The sequence below is a fragment of the Branchiostoma floridae genome, chromosome 5, assembly GCF_000003815.2.
Source record: "Branchiostoma floridae strain S238N-H82 chromosome 5, Bfl_VNyyK, whole genome shotgun sequence".
Lineage (NCBI taxonomy): Eukaryota > Metazoa > Chordata > Leptocardii > Amphioxiformes > Branchiostomatidae > Branchiostoma > Branchiostoma floridae.
In genome coordinates, this window is record NC_049983.1 from 11,693,255 (window position 1) to 11,708,975 (window position 15,721).

General features: G+C 41.0%; 3 protein-coding genes across 4 annotated transcripts in view; 2 read left to right on the plus strand and 1 right to left on the minus strand.

The window, feature by feature from the left end:
* The window catches only part of LOC118415257 (fibroblast growth factor 9-like), a 2,803-nt gene extending 940 nt beyond the window's left edge, over window positions 1-1,863 (minus strand). Inside the window, exons 1-2 of the mRNA XM_035819711.1 lie at window positions 924-1,863; window positions 333-472 (exon numbers count right to left, since the gene is read on the minus strand). Of these exons, the coding sequence (XP_035675604.1) occupies window positions 333-472; window positions 924-1,176 (393 nt within the window). The 5' untranslated portion in view covers window positions 1,177-1,863. The remainder of the gene's footprint in view (window positions 1-332; window positions 473-923) is intronic.
* A 2,000-nt stretch (window positions 1,864-3,863) lies between these two features.
* LOC118416061 (general transcriptional corepressor CYC8-like) lies at window positions 3,864-8,052 on the plus strand. 2 transcript variants are annotated; one of them, XM_035821116.1, is made up of 4 exons: window positions 3,864-3,938; window positions 4,841-6,179; window positions 6,432-6,560; window positions 6,700-8,052. In XM_035821116.1, exons 2-4 carry the CDS (start codon window positions 5,210-5,212, stop codon window positions 6,762-6,764), a joined length of 1,164 nt encoding a protein of 387 aa, XP_035677009.1. In that variant the 5' UTR covers window positions 3,864-3,938; window positions 4,841-5,209; the 3' UTR covers window positions 6,765-8,052. The 2 variants fall into 2 exon arrangements, with proteins under 2 accessions (XP_035677009.1, XP_035677010.1); XM_035821117.1 differs by having other exon boundaries at window positions 3,868-3,938; window positions 4,800-6,179.
* Window positions 8,053-11,486: 3,434 nt separating this feature from the next.
* Window positions 11,487-15,715, plus strand: LOC118416174 (clotting factor C-like). The gene is made up of 7 exons (XM_035821254.1): window positions 11,487-11,583; window positions 13,065-13,203; window positions 13,645-13,817; window positions 14,440-14,532; window positions 14,719-14,904; window positions 15,142-15,527; window positions 15,710-15,715. Exons 1-7 carry the CDS (start codon window positions 11,568-11,570, stop codon window positions 15,713-15,715), a joined length of 999 nt encoding a protein of 332 aa, XP_035677147.1. The 5' UTR covers window positions 11,487-11,567.
* Window positions 15,716-15,721: the final 6 nt, after the last annotated feature.

Genomic DNA, 15,721 nt, shown 5'->3' on the forward strand with positions numbered 1-15,721 from the left:
ACCGCTTTAGCCGGTATTTGACCGTCTTGTGACACGGGTAAATCTGCTTGAAGATTATCGATCTCGGACTATACATTGTAAAAGAAATTCAAAGGGGGCTCGGGACGGATGGATGAGGAATGACAGAGAAAAAAGTAAGACTGAAAGCAATGATTCAAAGAAAAAGAAGAAGAAAATGGAAATATGAAAATGAGAGGTGGAAAGAGGATAAGAAGGAAAAGGATGAATGGATGGATGAAAGGATAGACGGATGGACGGACGGACGGGCGGATGGATGGATGGGTTGTTGGATGAAAACATGATGAATTTCGCTATCAAGATGACTAACTTACCGAGCTGTAGAGGTGCCCCGTGTCGTTGTTGATACACAGGTGGAGTCTGGTGTTGAGTCCCATGATCCTCACCTCCCCGTTGTACGGTCTGTCAAAGGGTGAGTGGACAGCGTACACCACCGGAAACAGCTCCATGATGGCTAACGTCGACAAAGGGAGGGAAATGAGTTACACTGGAAAAGTATGCAAAAAAGCACAGCATCTATTCGTATATACTACCGTCTTCATTTGCTAATGCCTAAAGCTAATGCCTGGGTCACTTTTCCGGCCGGCCGGGCAGCTTTCGGGAAAGACAAATATGATATAAAGGAGACCAAACAAACAACACAAGACGTAATTCAAGAAACTTGAAGTCGTGGGCATTGTTTGTGTATATTTTCACGCATATATTTCTATTTTTCGTTTCCACAAACAGCCCGGCCGGCCCCGGTTTGGAAATGTGACTTTAGCATGAGCGCTACCATATGCTGAAACTTTTCCGAGTTAGATACTGCTGGCATATGATACTAGTTAACTGCACAAAATGACAAGGAAAGTGATGAAAAGAGGAAAATACCATAACTATACCCATGCAACATAAATCACACTTACAATCAGGGTGGTTGTCCTCCCTGGTCCCCCCTACAGTCCCGTTAGCGTCAATCCGCAGGTGAAAGCCATTACTCCGGCAGTACAGCTGCCTGATGCGCACCACGCCGCTGTCGTCCGCGGATATGCCTCTTGTGAGGCGCTCTGAGTCTCTACCGTAAGGCACAAGAACTGGTATACCCACGCTCGTCTTGAGAACTAAGACGCACGCCAGTGAAATGACTTTAAATCTGAGAACTTCTTTCATGGTGTACATATATTGGTGATCTTTCAAGTTGTAGCTTCGATGTAAGTTTTGAAAGGCACTACATTTTTGTGTGGTGTTTTATAGGTACCTATCGGGCACTCCTATGTTTATACCAAATACCAAAGAAGACAAAACGTTCCTTAAGAAAGTTCTTATTGTTTGTGACAGGAAAAGCTCCAACGTACGTCATAGTACAAGTTCATTTACCATTGGGAAGAATTCCCTTTTTGATTTGTTATCGCAAACATCACAAAGACCCAACAAAGCTTTGCGTGATTGCATAACATAAGCTCCACGTCAAAGCATTGATTTGAATACCGCACATATTTTCCCTAACTACCCTTCGCCTACCCCCTTTCACAACACCTACCTGTTTACAACGTCAGCTGATGATGATTTATATGTTTTACATAATTCAGACCTTTGGACGTCATTGCCAATATAATGAAACAAAAAGATATGTGTTCGCTACGACATTACATTACTATATTTAGGACACCTCTTTTGTTGTTGCCATAAACAGGGCAGGGTACGTTACAAGTGTCAGGATCCATGCTCGGAAAGAGCCGCATGGCATGTCAACAGGACTTACTGCTTTGTATTTTTCACCGCTTTGAAAACAATCTGGTGCGTACACATCCTTGGTGGCCGGCATGTACCATATTACGACAAGAGGGATGTTACATTTCAACGATACTTACAAGGGTCAATGACTTGAGAGTTATATATAATCATCTAGAGACAAGAGAGGTTGGGCTTACGGTAAGAACAACGCCTGAATTCGACAGTCGCATGGCGTGCACAGTGTGTCCGGTTAACAGGGCTCTTTTTAACTTCTCACAAGACGGCGGCGTGTGCCGGTAGTAACAGAGAAGGTCAAGAACAAAAGTAAACTCTGAGGTGTGAAAGCACACTCATATCTGAGACCTCCCAAGAATCCTTCTCGTTCAACTCTCTGTTGTCACAGGAAACCGACTTGACAAACTTCTCTGATCTCAGTGTCCACACACCAACACGATTCCCGGGCGGGATATCCTGCTAGTGCTGTGAACACAATATCTTTTTTCTTTAGTATATACTACTACATACATGTAAACAATTTAAAACTAACAAACGACATTTAAGACGCAGTATGTTCTCAATGGAGGGTCTGCATTGGGGGCTAATAAGTATAAAGGCTTTACGGTAGGTTCAGGAGATTTGGCAACAGTTAACGGTAACTTGACTTCTATAGGATTTTTTCATAGGATATCCTACACAATGAGGCGCCTTTAGATTTAGTTTCAGGAACTGCTTCTGGCGTTCGCCGGATTTCGACATACGAATTTGTCAGTAACGCCTAACGTTAACAATGAATTTAGGATAGAATATCTGGATAGGATCAATCATAAAGTGACAAATTACGCGTTGCAATTAATTTGCCCGGACAATTGTCTTTTAGAGCTTTCACTACACCTCCCGAAAAGGCATACAGACCCACTAGATATACTTACAGGGTTATCTGTCGGGACTTTAAAATATCAGGTGAGTATTCAAAACATTCATTCCTTCCTTCCTTCCGGAGCCTCGCACGGAAATTAGTATGGATGGTGGAAGTTTGCTTCGATCGTTGCAAATAGATGCACATTGAAAGTTATGCTTCAAGTTGTAGGTCACTGAACTTCGGAAGCACGAGGAATTCCAACATTTCCTAACTGATAATATCGTCTATCATTAATAAAACTTTATGATACAAAATGTACTGTAAAGCTTGACCACTGAATGATATGTCAAAAATGAAACACATTTCATCTGCGAATGTCCCCTATTCGATGCTGAAAGAAACACACTGTTTGAAAGAGTGTCCGAAATCACACCAAACTTTCCATTTTTTAAAAACACGCAAAAGACCCACCTTCTGCTAAGATCATCGAATCAATCTATCATAGAAAACGTGGGACATGTCATTTTTAACTGTTTTCAAAAAAGAAGTCAAACCCCGCAATAGTAATGTAGGTACGATATTAATTCTGTATGTACATACAGTCATTAATCTTTGTATGTTAGAATTTAGATTATTTACCCGTTTTCAATCACTCCATGTATTTGATTTTGTTCACTTGCAATTAGCCCCATGGGAATGAATTTGCAATAAAACATTGTCCTTTGTAGCATTATTTTTTCATTGCGAAGACAGCGAAGAAACTTAACTTTGATAAAATCTGTGAGAGAAAAAAGTTGTTTTATTCCGATTCTGACGGTAAATTTGTTGTATCATTTATGTCGAGACTGGTCACAGATAGTCCAATCATTTGATCAACCTTTTAAGATGGGCGCCTTTCTAATCTGTTGACTTATCCATCTATAAATTCAGACCTCAGTTCTTGAAAAGCATCCATCACTGCAGGTATATCCTGTCTGTATGTGCTCGAGGGGGTCACCAGCTGATCGCACGGAAGTGGAAGTGGGACTCCCAATTCTACGCCAAGGGGGGGGGGGGTCACAAAAAACTCAAGTCAAAGAAACTATGAAGCGTACATGTAAAACGAGCTCTATTAATAAGATATATTATATTACTAAGATATTATTGGGACAAAACGGTTATCTAAGTAATGTCTATCTTCTTAACATAAAAGAGTAAGCTTTGTGTCACTGAGAGGACCCCAAAACTGACGACCAAATGGAGCATTCCATCTGATCATAATGACAACAATGGCGGCCTCGAAGGAGCCCTGGCAGATTCCTTATCGAAATTATCGATTAATGTCAACAAATAATCGTCGCTGAGACAGGTAAGAACCTTTCTTCTCTCGCTGTTGCGACACGTCATGCAATGGTGCAAGAATGGGGCCGAAAATACACCCGGAAAGACTTTGTGGGTGGCGGTATTTGCGGTCAGATTCCCCGGTCGGGGTGCGTGGTCGCGCGCTGTCGTGTGTGTGCCGCAGTTTGACCTACTAGTATTTCTGAAACACCCTTTGCTAAATATGTACTCATTAGCACCCTGTGTTGTAAACACATCAATGCATACATGCGAAAGTACATGACCATACATGGAGGTATTTCCCCCGAAATAAACCGTCATATAATCTGAAAGATTTTAGGTAGTTCAGGAAATTTTGTGGTAGTGCGCCTCTATGTGTGTGGTCACGTTACGCATGGTAGTTCTAGTGTTGAACGTTAAAAAAGGGACACTTAAAATGACACTGAAAAAGGTCCGTCGCTTTGTTAGTGTTAAAGGTAAATATTCGCGTACTTTGCGCTGTGCAGGGGTCATAAAGTGATGTTTGATTCCATAGTTCAGTGCCCTGTTTAACATAGTTGAGTCATCAAGCAAGCCTAACACGTTTTAATTGCGAGGGGGTGTGGCATGCCAAATGAGGTATAAAACTGAACTGATTGGGTCAACAAGAAATTGAATTGAAATAATTGCATTAAGGATTCTTCACATTTTGGGTGCATCATCCAGAATGGTGAGACGTAAAAATCACAAATTGTGTACGTGTAGCTGTGGTTTCTTCCCCCCTTTGATTCTAATCTAAATGTGTACACTCCCACTTCTTATCTGAACAACTGTCGCTGTACACAAAGTAACGCAAACATGTAGATTTAGTCACAGAGGTTGTCATTACATTTCATTTCCTTGTTCCCAGTTGCCGAACACCTTATGTGTTTTTACCTCTGTCCCTGATAGCTGGAACTGAGATGACTCTTGCCTCAACATCAGCAGAAACCACCGTTACCATGGCAACATCCAGTAGTACTGACGACGCTGGCGAGGAGCGTCGTATCAACTCCTACCTGTTTGACGACCCCAGGAAGAAGTCCCGCAACTACCTAGATACTCACAAGAACATTGAGAAGAAACGCAGAGATCGTATCAACACTAGTCTTACAGCGCTGAAGTCCATAATTCCAGAGTGTAAGTCCTATGGCAAGAAAAAATTGGACAAGGCAGAAATCCTAGAAATGACATTGTCGTATCTAGACAAAGTTCACAGTAGTGGCTTTACCTTAAGACTAGGAGGAACAGCAAACTCCAGGGAACTGGGCAAAGCAACTCATGCAATGGGTGCACCAGGAGAAAAAGAATTTCCACACTGTGGATGAGTTTGTCAATGCATTACTGACACATTTGCAGACTTGTGTCGTCAGCGGTAGTTTTGCTCCTGTGGATCTCAAGGGTATGCTGCAAGGTACGTCCGCGCCAGACACTCATGTGTCACAAACTGTCGTTACCTGTCAAGCTCAGCCAGCTGTCACCAGTAACACAGCTGCTGTATCAAGCACGTCTAGCCAAACTCTCGTCACCGCCATGTCTTCAGTGTCCCAGTCTCCAGCCAACACAGTGACCAGTGCTACCTCAGGAAGCTATCAGAATGGACTGATGAGGGCACGCCCCCCTCCCCCACCCAACGTCACCCCTGCGATTTTTCTCCAGGCAACCAGTTTCCAGGCTCGTCTGCGGGCTCAAGCGGCTTCGCACATCTCTTCGGCACCAACCATGCAGCAACAGGTGTTTCCCTCGGCTGCCATTATTCTACAGCCTCAGCAACAACAACAACAACAACACCAGGCGATGCCCTCCCAACAGGTCATAAATGTGACACAACCCATTGACCTCACCCAGCAGTGCAACTCAAAACAAAGAGATGTCCTTGACCTCCGGATGACCTCCCAAGGTCGTGAGCAACTGGTGGCATCCAATCAGTGCATCCAAAGACTTCAGCAGCTCATTGACCAGCACAGCATGCAAGAACAGAGCCTGATGCAGGTGCAGCCTCAGAATGTGCAGATGCCAAATGCAGTGCCATATGTGGAGTCGACAGCAAGCCACCCTCCAGCATACACACAGAACATGGCAGGAAATTTACAAGGGAATGACCTTTCGTTCATTAACAGTGCTTCACAGGCCTACATTCTTGCCGAGCTCCCAGCGGGAGTGCTGCTGCAGGATAGAATGCTGGGCTCAGTAGGAGAGATGCTGTCTGATGGAACAGCCATGGATACTGTCCCAACTGTTCCCCCAAATGGTAAGAGACAGACTTTCATCTCCTGCTAAGAAGGTCATTCTTTCAGTACTATTTTTTTGGTAAAGATAGTTGGAAAATATTATTGGATTAGAACAAGTCTTATTGTTTTTGTTGAGAAAATATAGAGTACAAAACAGCACAACCTCAGTCAAGATGTATGACTTGCTAATTCAAGGAACTAATTCATGTACAAAGGAAAAGCAGAGTTGTGACGTTATTCGATTTATGTTATTGTTTTGTTTTCCGTAACAGACAGTGACACCAGCTACCACAACCCAGAACAGCTCCAAGTGCCAGGCATTGGGGAGTCACCAGTCACAGAGTTTGTGGACCCCAGTGCTCTCCATGTGTCCACTGTTGTAGATGACTCAGCTCTGATGGGTAACTTTATTTGTTAGTTTTCAGTGAAAAATATATCTTGATCACCCCTCCACAATGTCTTAAATGGTATAGCCTTTGTTTAAGGTCAGTGTCCGTTCGGGCATAGACATTTGTTAAATCATACTGTCATGTGTTCCAGGGACCCCTGACCTTCCATCCTGGAGTAACAGCCCAATCAGTGCCTTGGAACAGGCTCCGACGTGACCAAAGGTTGGACCTCTGGGTTCCAAAGTCTCCACCGTGCACTGCACAATCATCGCTACAGTGGATAAAGTTTAGTGCAATTCTACCATATATGTTCAGTCTCTGATGCTGTACTGTACATAAGTTTCCTTTTAAAATGGAAGCAAAATTGCTTCCATAGACACAGCAGAGATGGTTAAATTTGTTGACATACACAGAGATCATGTGCAACCTGTACTGAAAAGTATATGTAAGAGAAACCTCTCCAAAGTGCAAACATTTTTTGATATGATAGCATATACAAAAGTTAAAGCCACTTAAGTGTTTTTCCATCTTGAATTCTAACCACTCTGATAATTCAGTTATGACATACAAAAGTTAGCTGTTTTTTTTCTGGTCAGACAAACTTTCCTAGCACAGCTAGCAAACTTATGCGACACGTGACTCATACTGAGTCAATACAATGTAGTTGTGTTTTTTTTTCTTCATAAAATATGTAACCGTGGACATTAAAATCGAACCCTGGCAAAACTGTGCCAACTTGTAAGACGGATTCTAAGCCACTCAAAACAAAGATTCACCAAAGTCAAATGAATGAGGAATGCCTAATTTTGTGATGGATTGCAGATGATATATGGCCAAAGCCACATGCTTACAAAGATGCAAGGATGCCTCATATTTCAGATTTAGTTCCATAGATGTATTGATGGGCAAAAGCTAGTTAATATACAATGTATGCAACACTTGACTGTGATGTTGCTTACAGACATTGTTAAAGGTCACAACTAATTTATTACAAATATGCACTTGTTGCATTCATGATAAGGTATCATGTGACAGGTGCCCACCAATAGTAGTGCAGTTTAACCTGGTCTATGCAGACAGGTGGTCACAATAGACAAAATTCTTGATGCTTGTTTCATTGGGGAAAATTACTTCATGGCTTTCTCACATTCATTGTAAGTCATCATATGATTTTGAAGCCAAGAATTTTCATATAAGTTGTGACAGAAACAACCACAAAGACAACCTTTTCTGTTAACAGGACTCCCAAATTTTACAGAACGCATACTCGACTATCCCCAAACTGCCCTTAGTTTGTAATCATCTGACAATCATACAACATCATACAACATGAAGACATCACACTGGTCAGATAGTCCTTGTGTAGAAGTGGTCACTTTTACAGGTTAGACCATACATTCAGTTCTAGAAATCCTCCTGTAACCGTCTGGGACCAGATTGGTACCACATGACAGCTCAGTGATTTCAGCATATCAAGTCATACCAACCATAAATGTTATATGTTGGTATTTACAAGGAGCTTGGTATTTATGACTAAAAACAACTAAAAGGGTGCAGGGTTACAGCTGATTGTGTGTGTGGGAAAGATGTCTGCAGTTATAACTGCCTTATATGTGGTATCTACCTCAATTCTTTTGCATTCAAGCCTAATTCACTTTATTCCTGCAACGTTGAAGAGGTAATAATTGAATTATCTTCACAGCAGTTTTAGCCTCTGTTAGTTTAATGAGCTAAATGCCTTTATCAGTATTTGACTTCATCAAGAAATAATGAAAATAATGGTGCAAAATAAAACTTATACCCAATTGGCAATTCTAGATGTTAAAACTTGGACAACATCATTTCTTTAATGATATCAACACCCCTTAGGTACATGTATGGTGCCTATATGATACAAAAAAATAGTGTATGCCAAAGTACTTTTTCTAGATGTCTAGAAAAGGTCAGTTGTTCAATTTTTTCCTGAGAAAAACATTTACTGCTATATGAAGTACATATATATAGCATTACAGCATAAAAGGTGACAAACAATATGCAGAGAACTATGATGTGACCCTCTTCCCTTATGCGAATAATAATGCAACAAAAAAGAGCCAAATCAACGAAAGAGCCAGAAAAGTGCAACCAAGAAATTAAATTGTAAATACAGAGTAACAATGTAGTGCCATTGCTAGGTTGAGAACTATCACGGATAATTGTAAAAAGATGTATTGACATTTCTATGAGACATAAGAGAGTTATGTTGCCATAATGCTAATTTATGCAGTACTTTTGATGCTGTCTATAATATGTCTGTCCTGCTGGTGCTTGTAATAAGAGGCAAAGCTGTCTAATTTATATAGAGAAGATTCTACAATGTCTGAATTATTTTAGTGCTAGTTAGTACTGATATTCTAAATTATTTATCCAAAGCATTCATTTGTATAGAAATTGTCAGAAAACAACTTTCTCTTTTCATAATTGCATTCATTTTCCATGATGTTAAACATTTATCCATGCCACTATGTTCCAGGTATTACAATGTAAATGAGTCCAGGCTTTTTTAAAACTCTTGTATCAATGTTTAAGATTGCAGTTTTAGATATCCAATATTTTGTGTAAGATTCCCTATACAGTTGTACTTTATAATTTATATACCACATGGCTTTATCCTAACCTTCGGTGCAATTTTACGTAATATCAATAGTCTGGTGCTCAGTAAGATCAACTTTGTGATAAGAAACAGACTGAAATATGATTTGTCTCTTAGAAATATTTGTGTTATCTGATTAACCACCATATCAAACTTATATGTGCTTTTCACAGATACTTTGTCAATACTTTGAGATAGCATAGCTTATTGCAGTTGCCTTGTTTATGCCAGCTGTATCACATGTAACTGTAACTGTTGCCATTGCTCCTATGCACAGTCGCACAGTCATTATGCTAAATGTTTGGCAAGAATATATAGAAAGGTACTGATGGGCTTTCTTGCCAACTCTCCAAGCAGACCTTTGGCTCCCTCTGTTTTTTTTACGTTTTAGACGTTTTTATTGGTACAAGAAAAAAAGCCTGATAAATACGCCTGAAAACATTAAAAAACAGCCAGAACCGGAAGTCTGCTTGGAGAGTACTTCTTGCCAAAGTCCACCCAATTGCTGCTGCTGTAAGAAATCTAACTTGCCAAATATGTGTAAATATTACTAGAATGGGTAAGATTCGCTGCCATGTTATAAAGTGTGTCTCTGTCCTTTGACCTCTATTTGTTTGCAAAGGACAAGTTAATTGCAACCATTTTTCTTTCTTTGAACTAAAATATAGGGCTGATATGATCTGACTTTTGCAGGCAGCTATAGGTCAAAGGTTAGGCTATGACAAGCCAGAGAACAATTTGAAAGTAGCTTGCTTAGAATAAGCAGGAGAACTAACTCAGGATGAGGCATAATGCCAGACAAATGGATCAAGCTAGTTTTTCATGTGTCAGTAATGCTACAGTTGCCAATGGATGACTATTACTTGTCATTTGCCTGTAACAGTGGCCAGAGTGTGTAGAAATGTAACAATCATAGTCTATGACGAATGCTAAATATGAATAGGGCGCAACTAGATTTAAATTCCCTTCTTATTTATAGGAATCGGTACCATTATTCTGATGATGTCAAAGATTCTACAGCATAAGAAATATATGTAAGATAATATTTGTTTATATAATCTTTTACAATATTTATGGCATATAGTAATATAAGTCATTCGACTGATGTTGACATCAGTTTTGATTTGCAAAACAGTAGCAGAGCTTCATTTTACAAGTACGTAAAATGCCTCTATCATCATTAAGAACTGTCATTTTCAGAATATGAAAAAATTTCATGTATGGCAAATCATTAAGTACAATTTTTGTATGATATTTCTTCATGTGTTGCTAGATTATATCTTTACCATTTTTCCTACCAATGCAAGTTCTAGCCCCGAGTTAACTTTTGTTATGTATGATATATACTCTATACAACTACATTATGTTCGTGATAGTATCAGAGAAGTAATGTATAGAGATAGTAATATTGTGCTATGGAATATGAAACCTTCAATCTAGATAGAATTTTCTTGACTGAAAAAACAACATGACAAGCCAAAACTAGATCTGTTGTATATTTTACTTTCAATGAGTTACTTTTTCAATTTCTGTGGGGCACTTTTGTTGTGTGGGTGGGAAAGCACGAGTGAAACCAAGGAGCTTTTATCAGGATAAATTAAAGCTCCTTGGTGAAACCAACTTCCTTGGTCAGACCAGTTGTATTTCGAGTTACCCCTCCCCCGCTCACACACATGCACAATGACGAAAATATGCCAATAAAAGTGGATCTGTGCCAGCTTCTCCGTTCTGTGTTTTTCCGTTATTACGGTGGTAGCATTAGTTTAACAGTGATATCATATATAGATTATGATCGTTTGACAATTAACAGCAGGCCATATTTTCCAGCACACGATACCCGCTGCATTCAGCAGTCAGTTGCCAAGATAGTTCCAAGTTTTGCAAAGGAAACAATACTTCTGTCAACTTCAATCATTAGCCTGAATTAATCGCGCTTCTTAGGCCCGTCCTACATTGCCGCGCCCATCCGCAGGGAGGAGTCTACAAGCTCCGGATAGCGGAGTTTGCGTTACACAGACTATTCAATCATCTAGTAGACGTTTTTCAACAATGTTCTTGTGAAAAAATGACAGGTATAGATTCTGTGCCTTGAGAATGTCCGGTGTATCAGTTAAGATTTCTATCTGACGACGCTGCGCCTTATGCGACTTCCTGAGTGTGCTCCTCTTGCCTTCTCGGAACTTGAGTCCATATCATATAATTGCCTTTTACGTCACTTCCTGTTATTGTGTCGGTCCCTCCATTGTGCCAAGATGCCAGGACCTCCTGTCTATCAGAGTAGAGCGCAGGCGCACTCAGCGGAGTCAGAAAGCTTACATCAGCAGTACAGAAGCAAAGTCATCACTTGACTTCCTCCGCAGTCAGGACTCGCACACCAAGTCTTCGGCATGGCTCATCCACCAGGTGAGTTTATCACGTTTCCTACCCACCACTGCCTTGCTGTTCTAATCTGTGTTTGTGTATGGTGTGTTTACTTCTTGATAACTTATCACGCCCGTCCGCTGCGGGTATCTTGACCGTTGGTCGCACCAAGGAGGTATAGAAACCGCTTGGCCGTGCATACCGTAGTACGGGGCAAGCGATTTCTCAGAATATAAGTGCGAGAACACCGGGCTGGTAACCATCCATAAGTTTCTTATCATTAGGATTTATTTAATGTCGAATATGATCATTCTATCAAATGGAAATTATTCAGAAAGTACTTCGGCTTCGACGGCTATGTAGTCCAGTACAACGCAGAGGACATGCATGCCATTTCCTTAACATAGAGAGTTGACCGAATTTTGCGTAGTTCAGTTCCTTGATGTTAGTATGTGTTCTTTTGAATCAAGGAGGTTAAAATCATTGTTTGAATTCACCGTTAAGTGCTGTCGGGACCCCCCAAGGGGCCCAAGCAGACCCGATATGAATTGTATTCCGTTTGCTATCACATAATTCAGAAGATATTCTGTTTACACAGTAGAAGCATAGCTCCTTCGTAAAAGCCACAACACAGCAGCCTCAACACAAGCATGAGGTCTATTCTTGTTTTCAGCAGGGTGCCCATGTCATTGTCAAAGGACCCTCTTACTTTGGAGTTTACAAGTTATACAATTGTGTGAAATCCGACAGACAGGGCGCATTGTTACCTATTCACAGTTTCTTTGAATGATCTTGAATCCGGCTGGAGAAGTGCTGAATACTTCCTTGTTTGCGAAATTTCCCCCCGTCACGTCTTCAGCCGAGGTTTGTGGTAGCCAGCATGACCTTTCGCGGGGAAGTTCAACGAACTCAAGAGTTTGTACCGCCAGTACAGGATATCAGATACGGATGAATGAATGTATTGCACTTAGCATGGCGTTGCAATAAGTCTGTCCACTGTCGGATAAAGGATATCAGGGAAGTTTGAACTTCCTTGATGATATCAAGGTGATGTTGAGCTTACTAAGAAACCACTCTGCAAAACAAGGAAGTTTCAGATTGGCACGGCTTCAATGTCGCGTCTTAGATGACATGTACAATCTGGTTCCAATAAGAGAAGTAGATATTTACACGTCTGAAGGAACTGCTCGCATGTTAGATGTTGACCAGAGTCAGCCGGCCCATTCACAAATGCCATTTTCACTTGTTGTCAAACGCTTCGTCCCTCAAACCTCTTCCCGAGTTGGGGTGAAAATGAGTCTAGATATTAAAAAAGGGCGACATGAGAGGACGTAATGTTATAAAATTTAAAGATTACACTATTCTTTATTCTTTCTTTATATTTACTTTTCAAACTTTAGCTCAGATTTGCTTCATTGCCCGGTAAACACCGGACTTTCAGGGCTTAGCGAAACATACATACAGTCTATTGTACTAGTCAAGGGACTTTCTGAATGTCTGTATTTTCTCTGTCATATCCCCAGCTCTAACCGTTGTAACGGCGATCCTGCTGTTGAGCGGCGTTACGGCGTTTGACATAGATGTAGGGGGCATCTGTGAAGATGAGGCGGAGCCCTGTGCCTGCGGATCTACTGGTCTCAACTTCGTCATCACGTATAAGACGTGAGTCTCTTTAACATGCTTTATTAATATTCCTCCAACGGTTTTATTGAAAGCAAAGTAGCACTGGATTAGTAAAAATTACAGTTATGTTCCACTCAATACAATGTTCTTGATTTCAAATTAGCTTTTTATTTGCTCCTACATACAATTGCCATCGGGCTTTACCTTAAGAACACACGTTTAGAACTGTCTAAAAACCATCAATGCCCTCTTAATAATAATACTCTAAGTCGTAAGCCATACCAAAAACACCAGAATGAGGATGTTGTAGCCCATCATGTGACTTGAAGGGACGGAGCTCACCTATCAAAAGCCTGTGTATAATTCTTAAGCTTTGAACATTTCAACAAGACTTGTCTGTATCTGTATCTATATGGCGTAACACACAGGCACTTTGGCGTAACGCACAAGCTTAACGTCGTTGTCAATGTCCCTCCGCAGATGCGCAGCGTTCTACCGCTGGAAGCCCTACTGTCGCATCTGTGGTGACGTGGACCACAATGACGTGTGTCAGCAGTACCGTTACTGCGCAGAGTGCCGTGACCTCAAGTACACGGAGTCTGACGGCTGCGCCAGATGTCCACCCAACAAGTACGGGAAGTTCTGCACATTAGGTCAGTATATCATTTTGTACATGTACAATTTAGTACTATGTATACAGTTGCATTTTAATTCTGTCTCAATATTATTCATCGGTATATTGTACATACTCGGTATACCTAGTTTTGTGATAAGAAGGTATGCTATTTAAATGATGTTATTCAAAAGTTCTCTAACACATGCTTATTATATCCACTATTCATTGTTTCCTTGTTCCTATTAGGCCATGTTGATTTCAATACATTGATCCATGCGAGCATCAACTTTTGTCCTTTTCGAATAAGAAAGTTTCGATCATAATGTAAATCGTATAAAACAATATATCTGCAAACTTATGCCCTAAGTTGCAAAAAGAATATCAAAAGCCGGATACTGATGTTTATCAAAAGCCGGATACTGATGTTGTAGGGAGTCAATCCCAAAGATAAAGATGACAAAGTGAAAGAACAAGAATGAAAATAGATTGTTTGGCATACCATACCCGACTTGCTTTGTCATTTGCTAAACCTTCCTGATTACTTAGATTTCATATTACAGGCAACTTTTTATTCTTATTCACACGCTCGCATCAGTTGTAAGGTTTCTAGATTATGTCATCCATGTAATCTTACACTTTTTGTTCCCTTTACCCTTCAGATTGTAATTGTCGGAACGGAGGTGTCTGTAAGTCGGACGGGCGCTGCGAATGTTCGGCGGCATTTCATGGTCGATACTGCCAGCATGAAGTCGGTCAGTTCTGTCTTTGAACATGTTACAACATTATAAACATGTTTCTGGACTTTTTATTTGATTCAACCCTACAACCTGAAAACGTAACGACACAGAAAATGTTTGTGTGTGCGCACCGTTCATGTTACTGATATACATAACGCTACAAATTTGATCTGTTCACTTTTGTATCTCGTCGTCCCCCAGAGCCAGAAGTGACTTGTCCCGACCGAGGAACCCCGCCTAATGGTCAGTTAAGGTCAAGGCCTTTGGCTAGCTACACGGAGGGGTCGACGGTCCGTTTTGAGTGCAACGATGGTTACAGTCTACGTGGTTCCAGCACGTCTAGGTGTGAGTCGTCCGGTAGTTGGAGCAGCCCCGTTCCTTCATGTGGTAAGACCCAAAGACTTTGAGTTATCCTAATCAACAAGTTTTGAAGAAAAGGGAACTCGTTTTTCAATGAATGAATCCACAATACCCATACCAACTTTGGCATGCATTAAAAAAAGTTTTATTCACTTTTTCCTTGCCTTTTACATACAAAGACAACATCTAGGTAGTTGCTGGCAAAGGTTTGACCGTGGGTTTTTGTCGAGTTTGCGGACGTTTATTTTCACCTTTTCTTCTCAGTTAAAGTTTGCCAGGACCCTGGGACACCTACCAACGGTAGAATTGTCCCTACCGGAAACCGACAACAACAGCAATACCGACGGCCTGAATCGCACCACAACATCGGCAGCCAGGTCACATTTCGGTGCAATGACGGGTATCGTCTGGTAGGGGCCGCCCAGATCATCTGTACGTACGATGGGCAGTGGAACGACGTCATCCCATCTTGTGGTAAGTCTAACTTCACATCCACAAACAGGGACCCGGTCAGGCTGTTTGTGGAAACGAAAAATAGAAATGTATACGTAAAAATATACACAAGTAATGCCGACGACTATTCTCTATATGTCTTGTGTAGTTATGTGTCTTTTATAGCTGCCCGGCCAGGCCCCGGTTTGGAAATACATGTATATTCAACGATTCCATTACAACACGTCACAGACATTTTTGCACACGTGATAGTATTTCAACTAAAACGTTTACATGAAAGCAACAAACGGTTTATTTTATGCCTCTTATAGTCAACCTACATGGTACATGTACGTTGTATACCCCACACGGTATGATCGTCTTCGTGATTTTGTTACAGTCATAACAAATT

What these genes read in the sequence shown, in the direction of transcription:
- LOC118416174 (XM_035821254.1), top strand. An exon ending in CGGGAAGTTCTGCACATTAG is followed by an intron (nt 13,818 to 14,439) that starts GTCAGTATATCA and finishes TTTACCCTTCAG; the next exon opens with ATTGTAATTGTCGGAACGGA. An exon ending in ATACTGCCAGCATGAAGTCG is followed by an intron (nt 14,533 to 14,718) that starts GTCAGTTCTGTC and finishes GTCGTCCCCCAG; the next exon opens with AGCCAGAAGTGACTTGTCCC.
- LOC118416061 (XM_035821116.1), top strand. Translation starts at nt 5,210, where the DNA reads ATGCAATGGGTGCACCAGGAGAAAAAGAATTTCCACACTGTGGATGAG. An exon ending in CCCAACTGTTCCCCCAAATG is followed by an intron (nt 6,180 to 6,431) that starts GTAAGAGACAGA and finishes TTTCCGTAACAG; the next exon opens with ACAGTGACACCAGCTACCAC. An exon ending in AGATGACTCAGCTCTGATGG is followed by an intron (nt 6,561 to 6,699) that starts GTAACTTTATTT and finishes CATGTGTTCCAG; the next exon opens with GGACCCCTGACCTTCCATCC.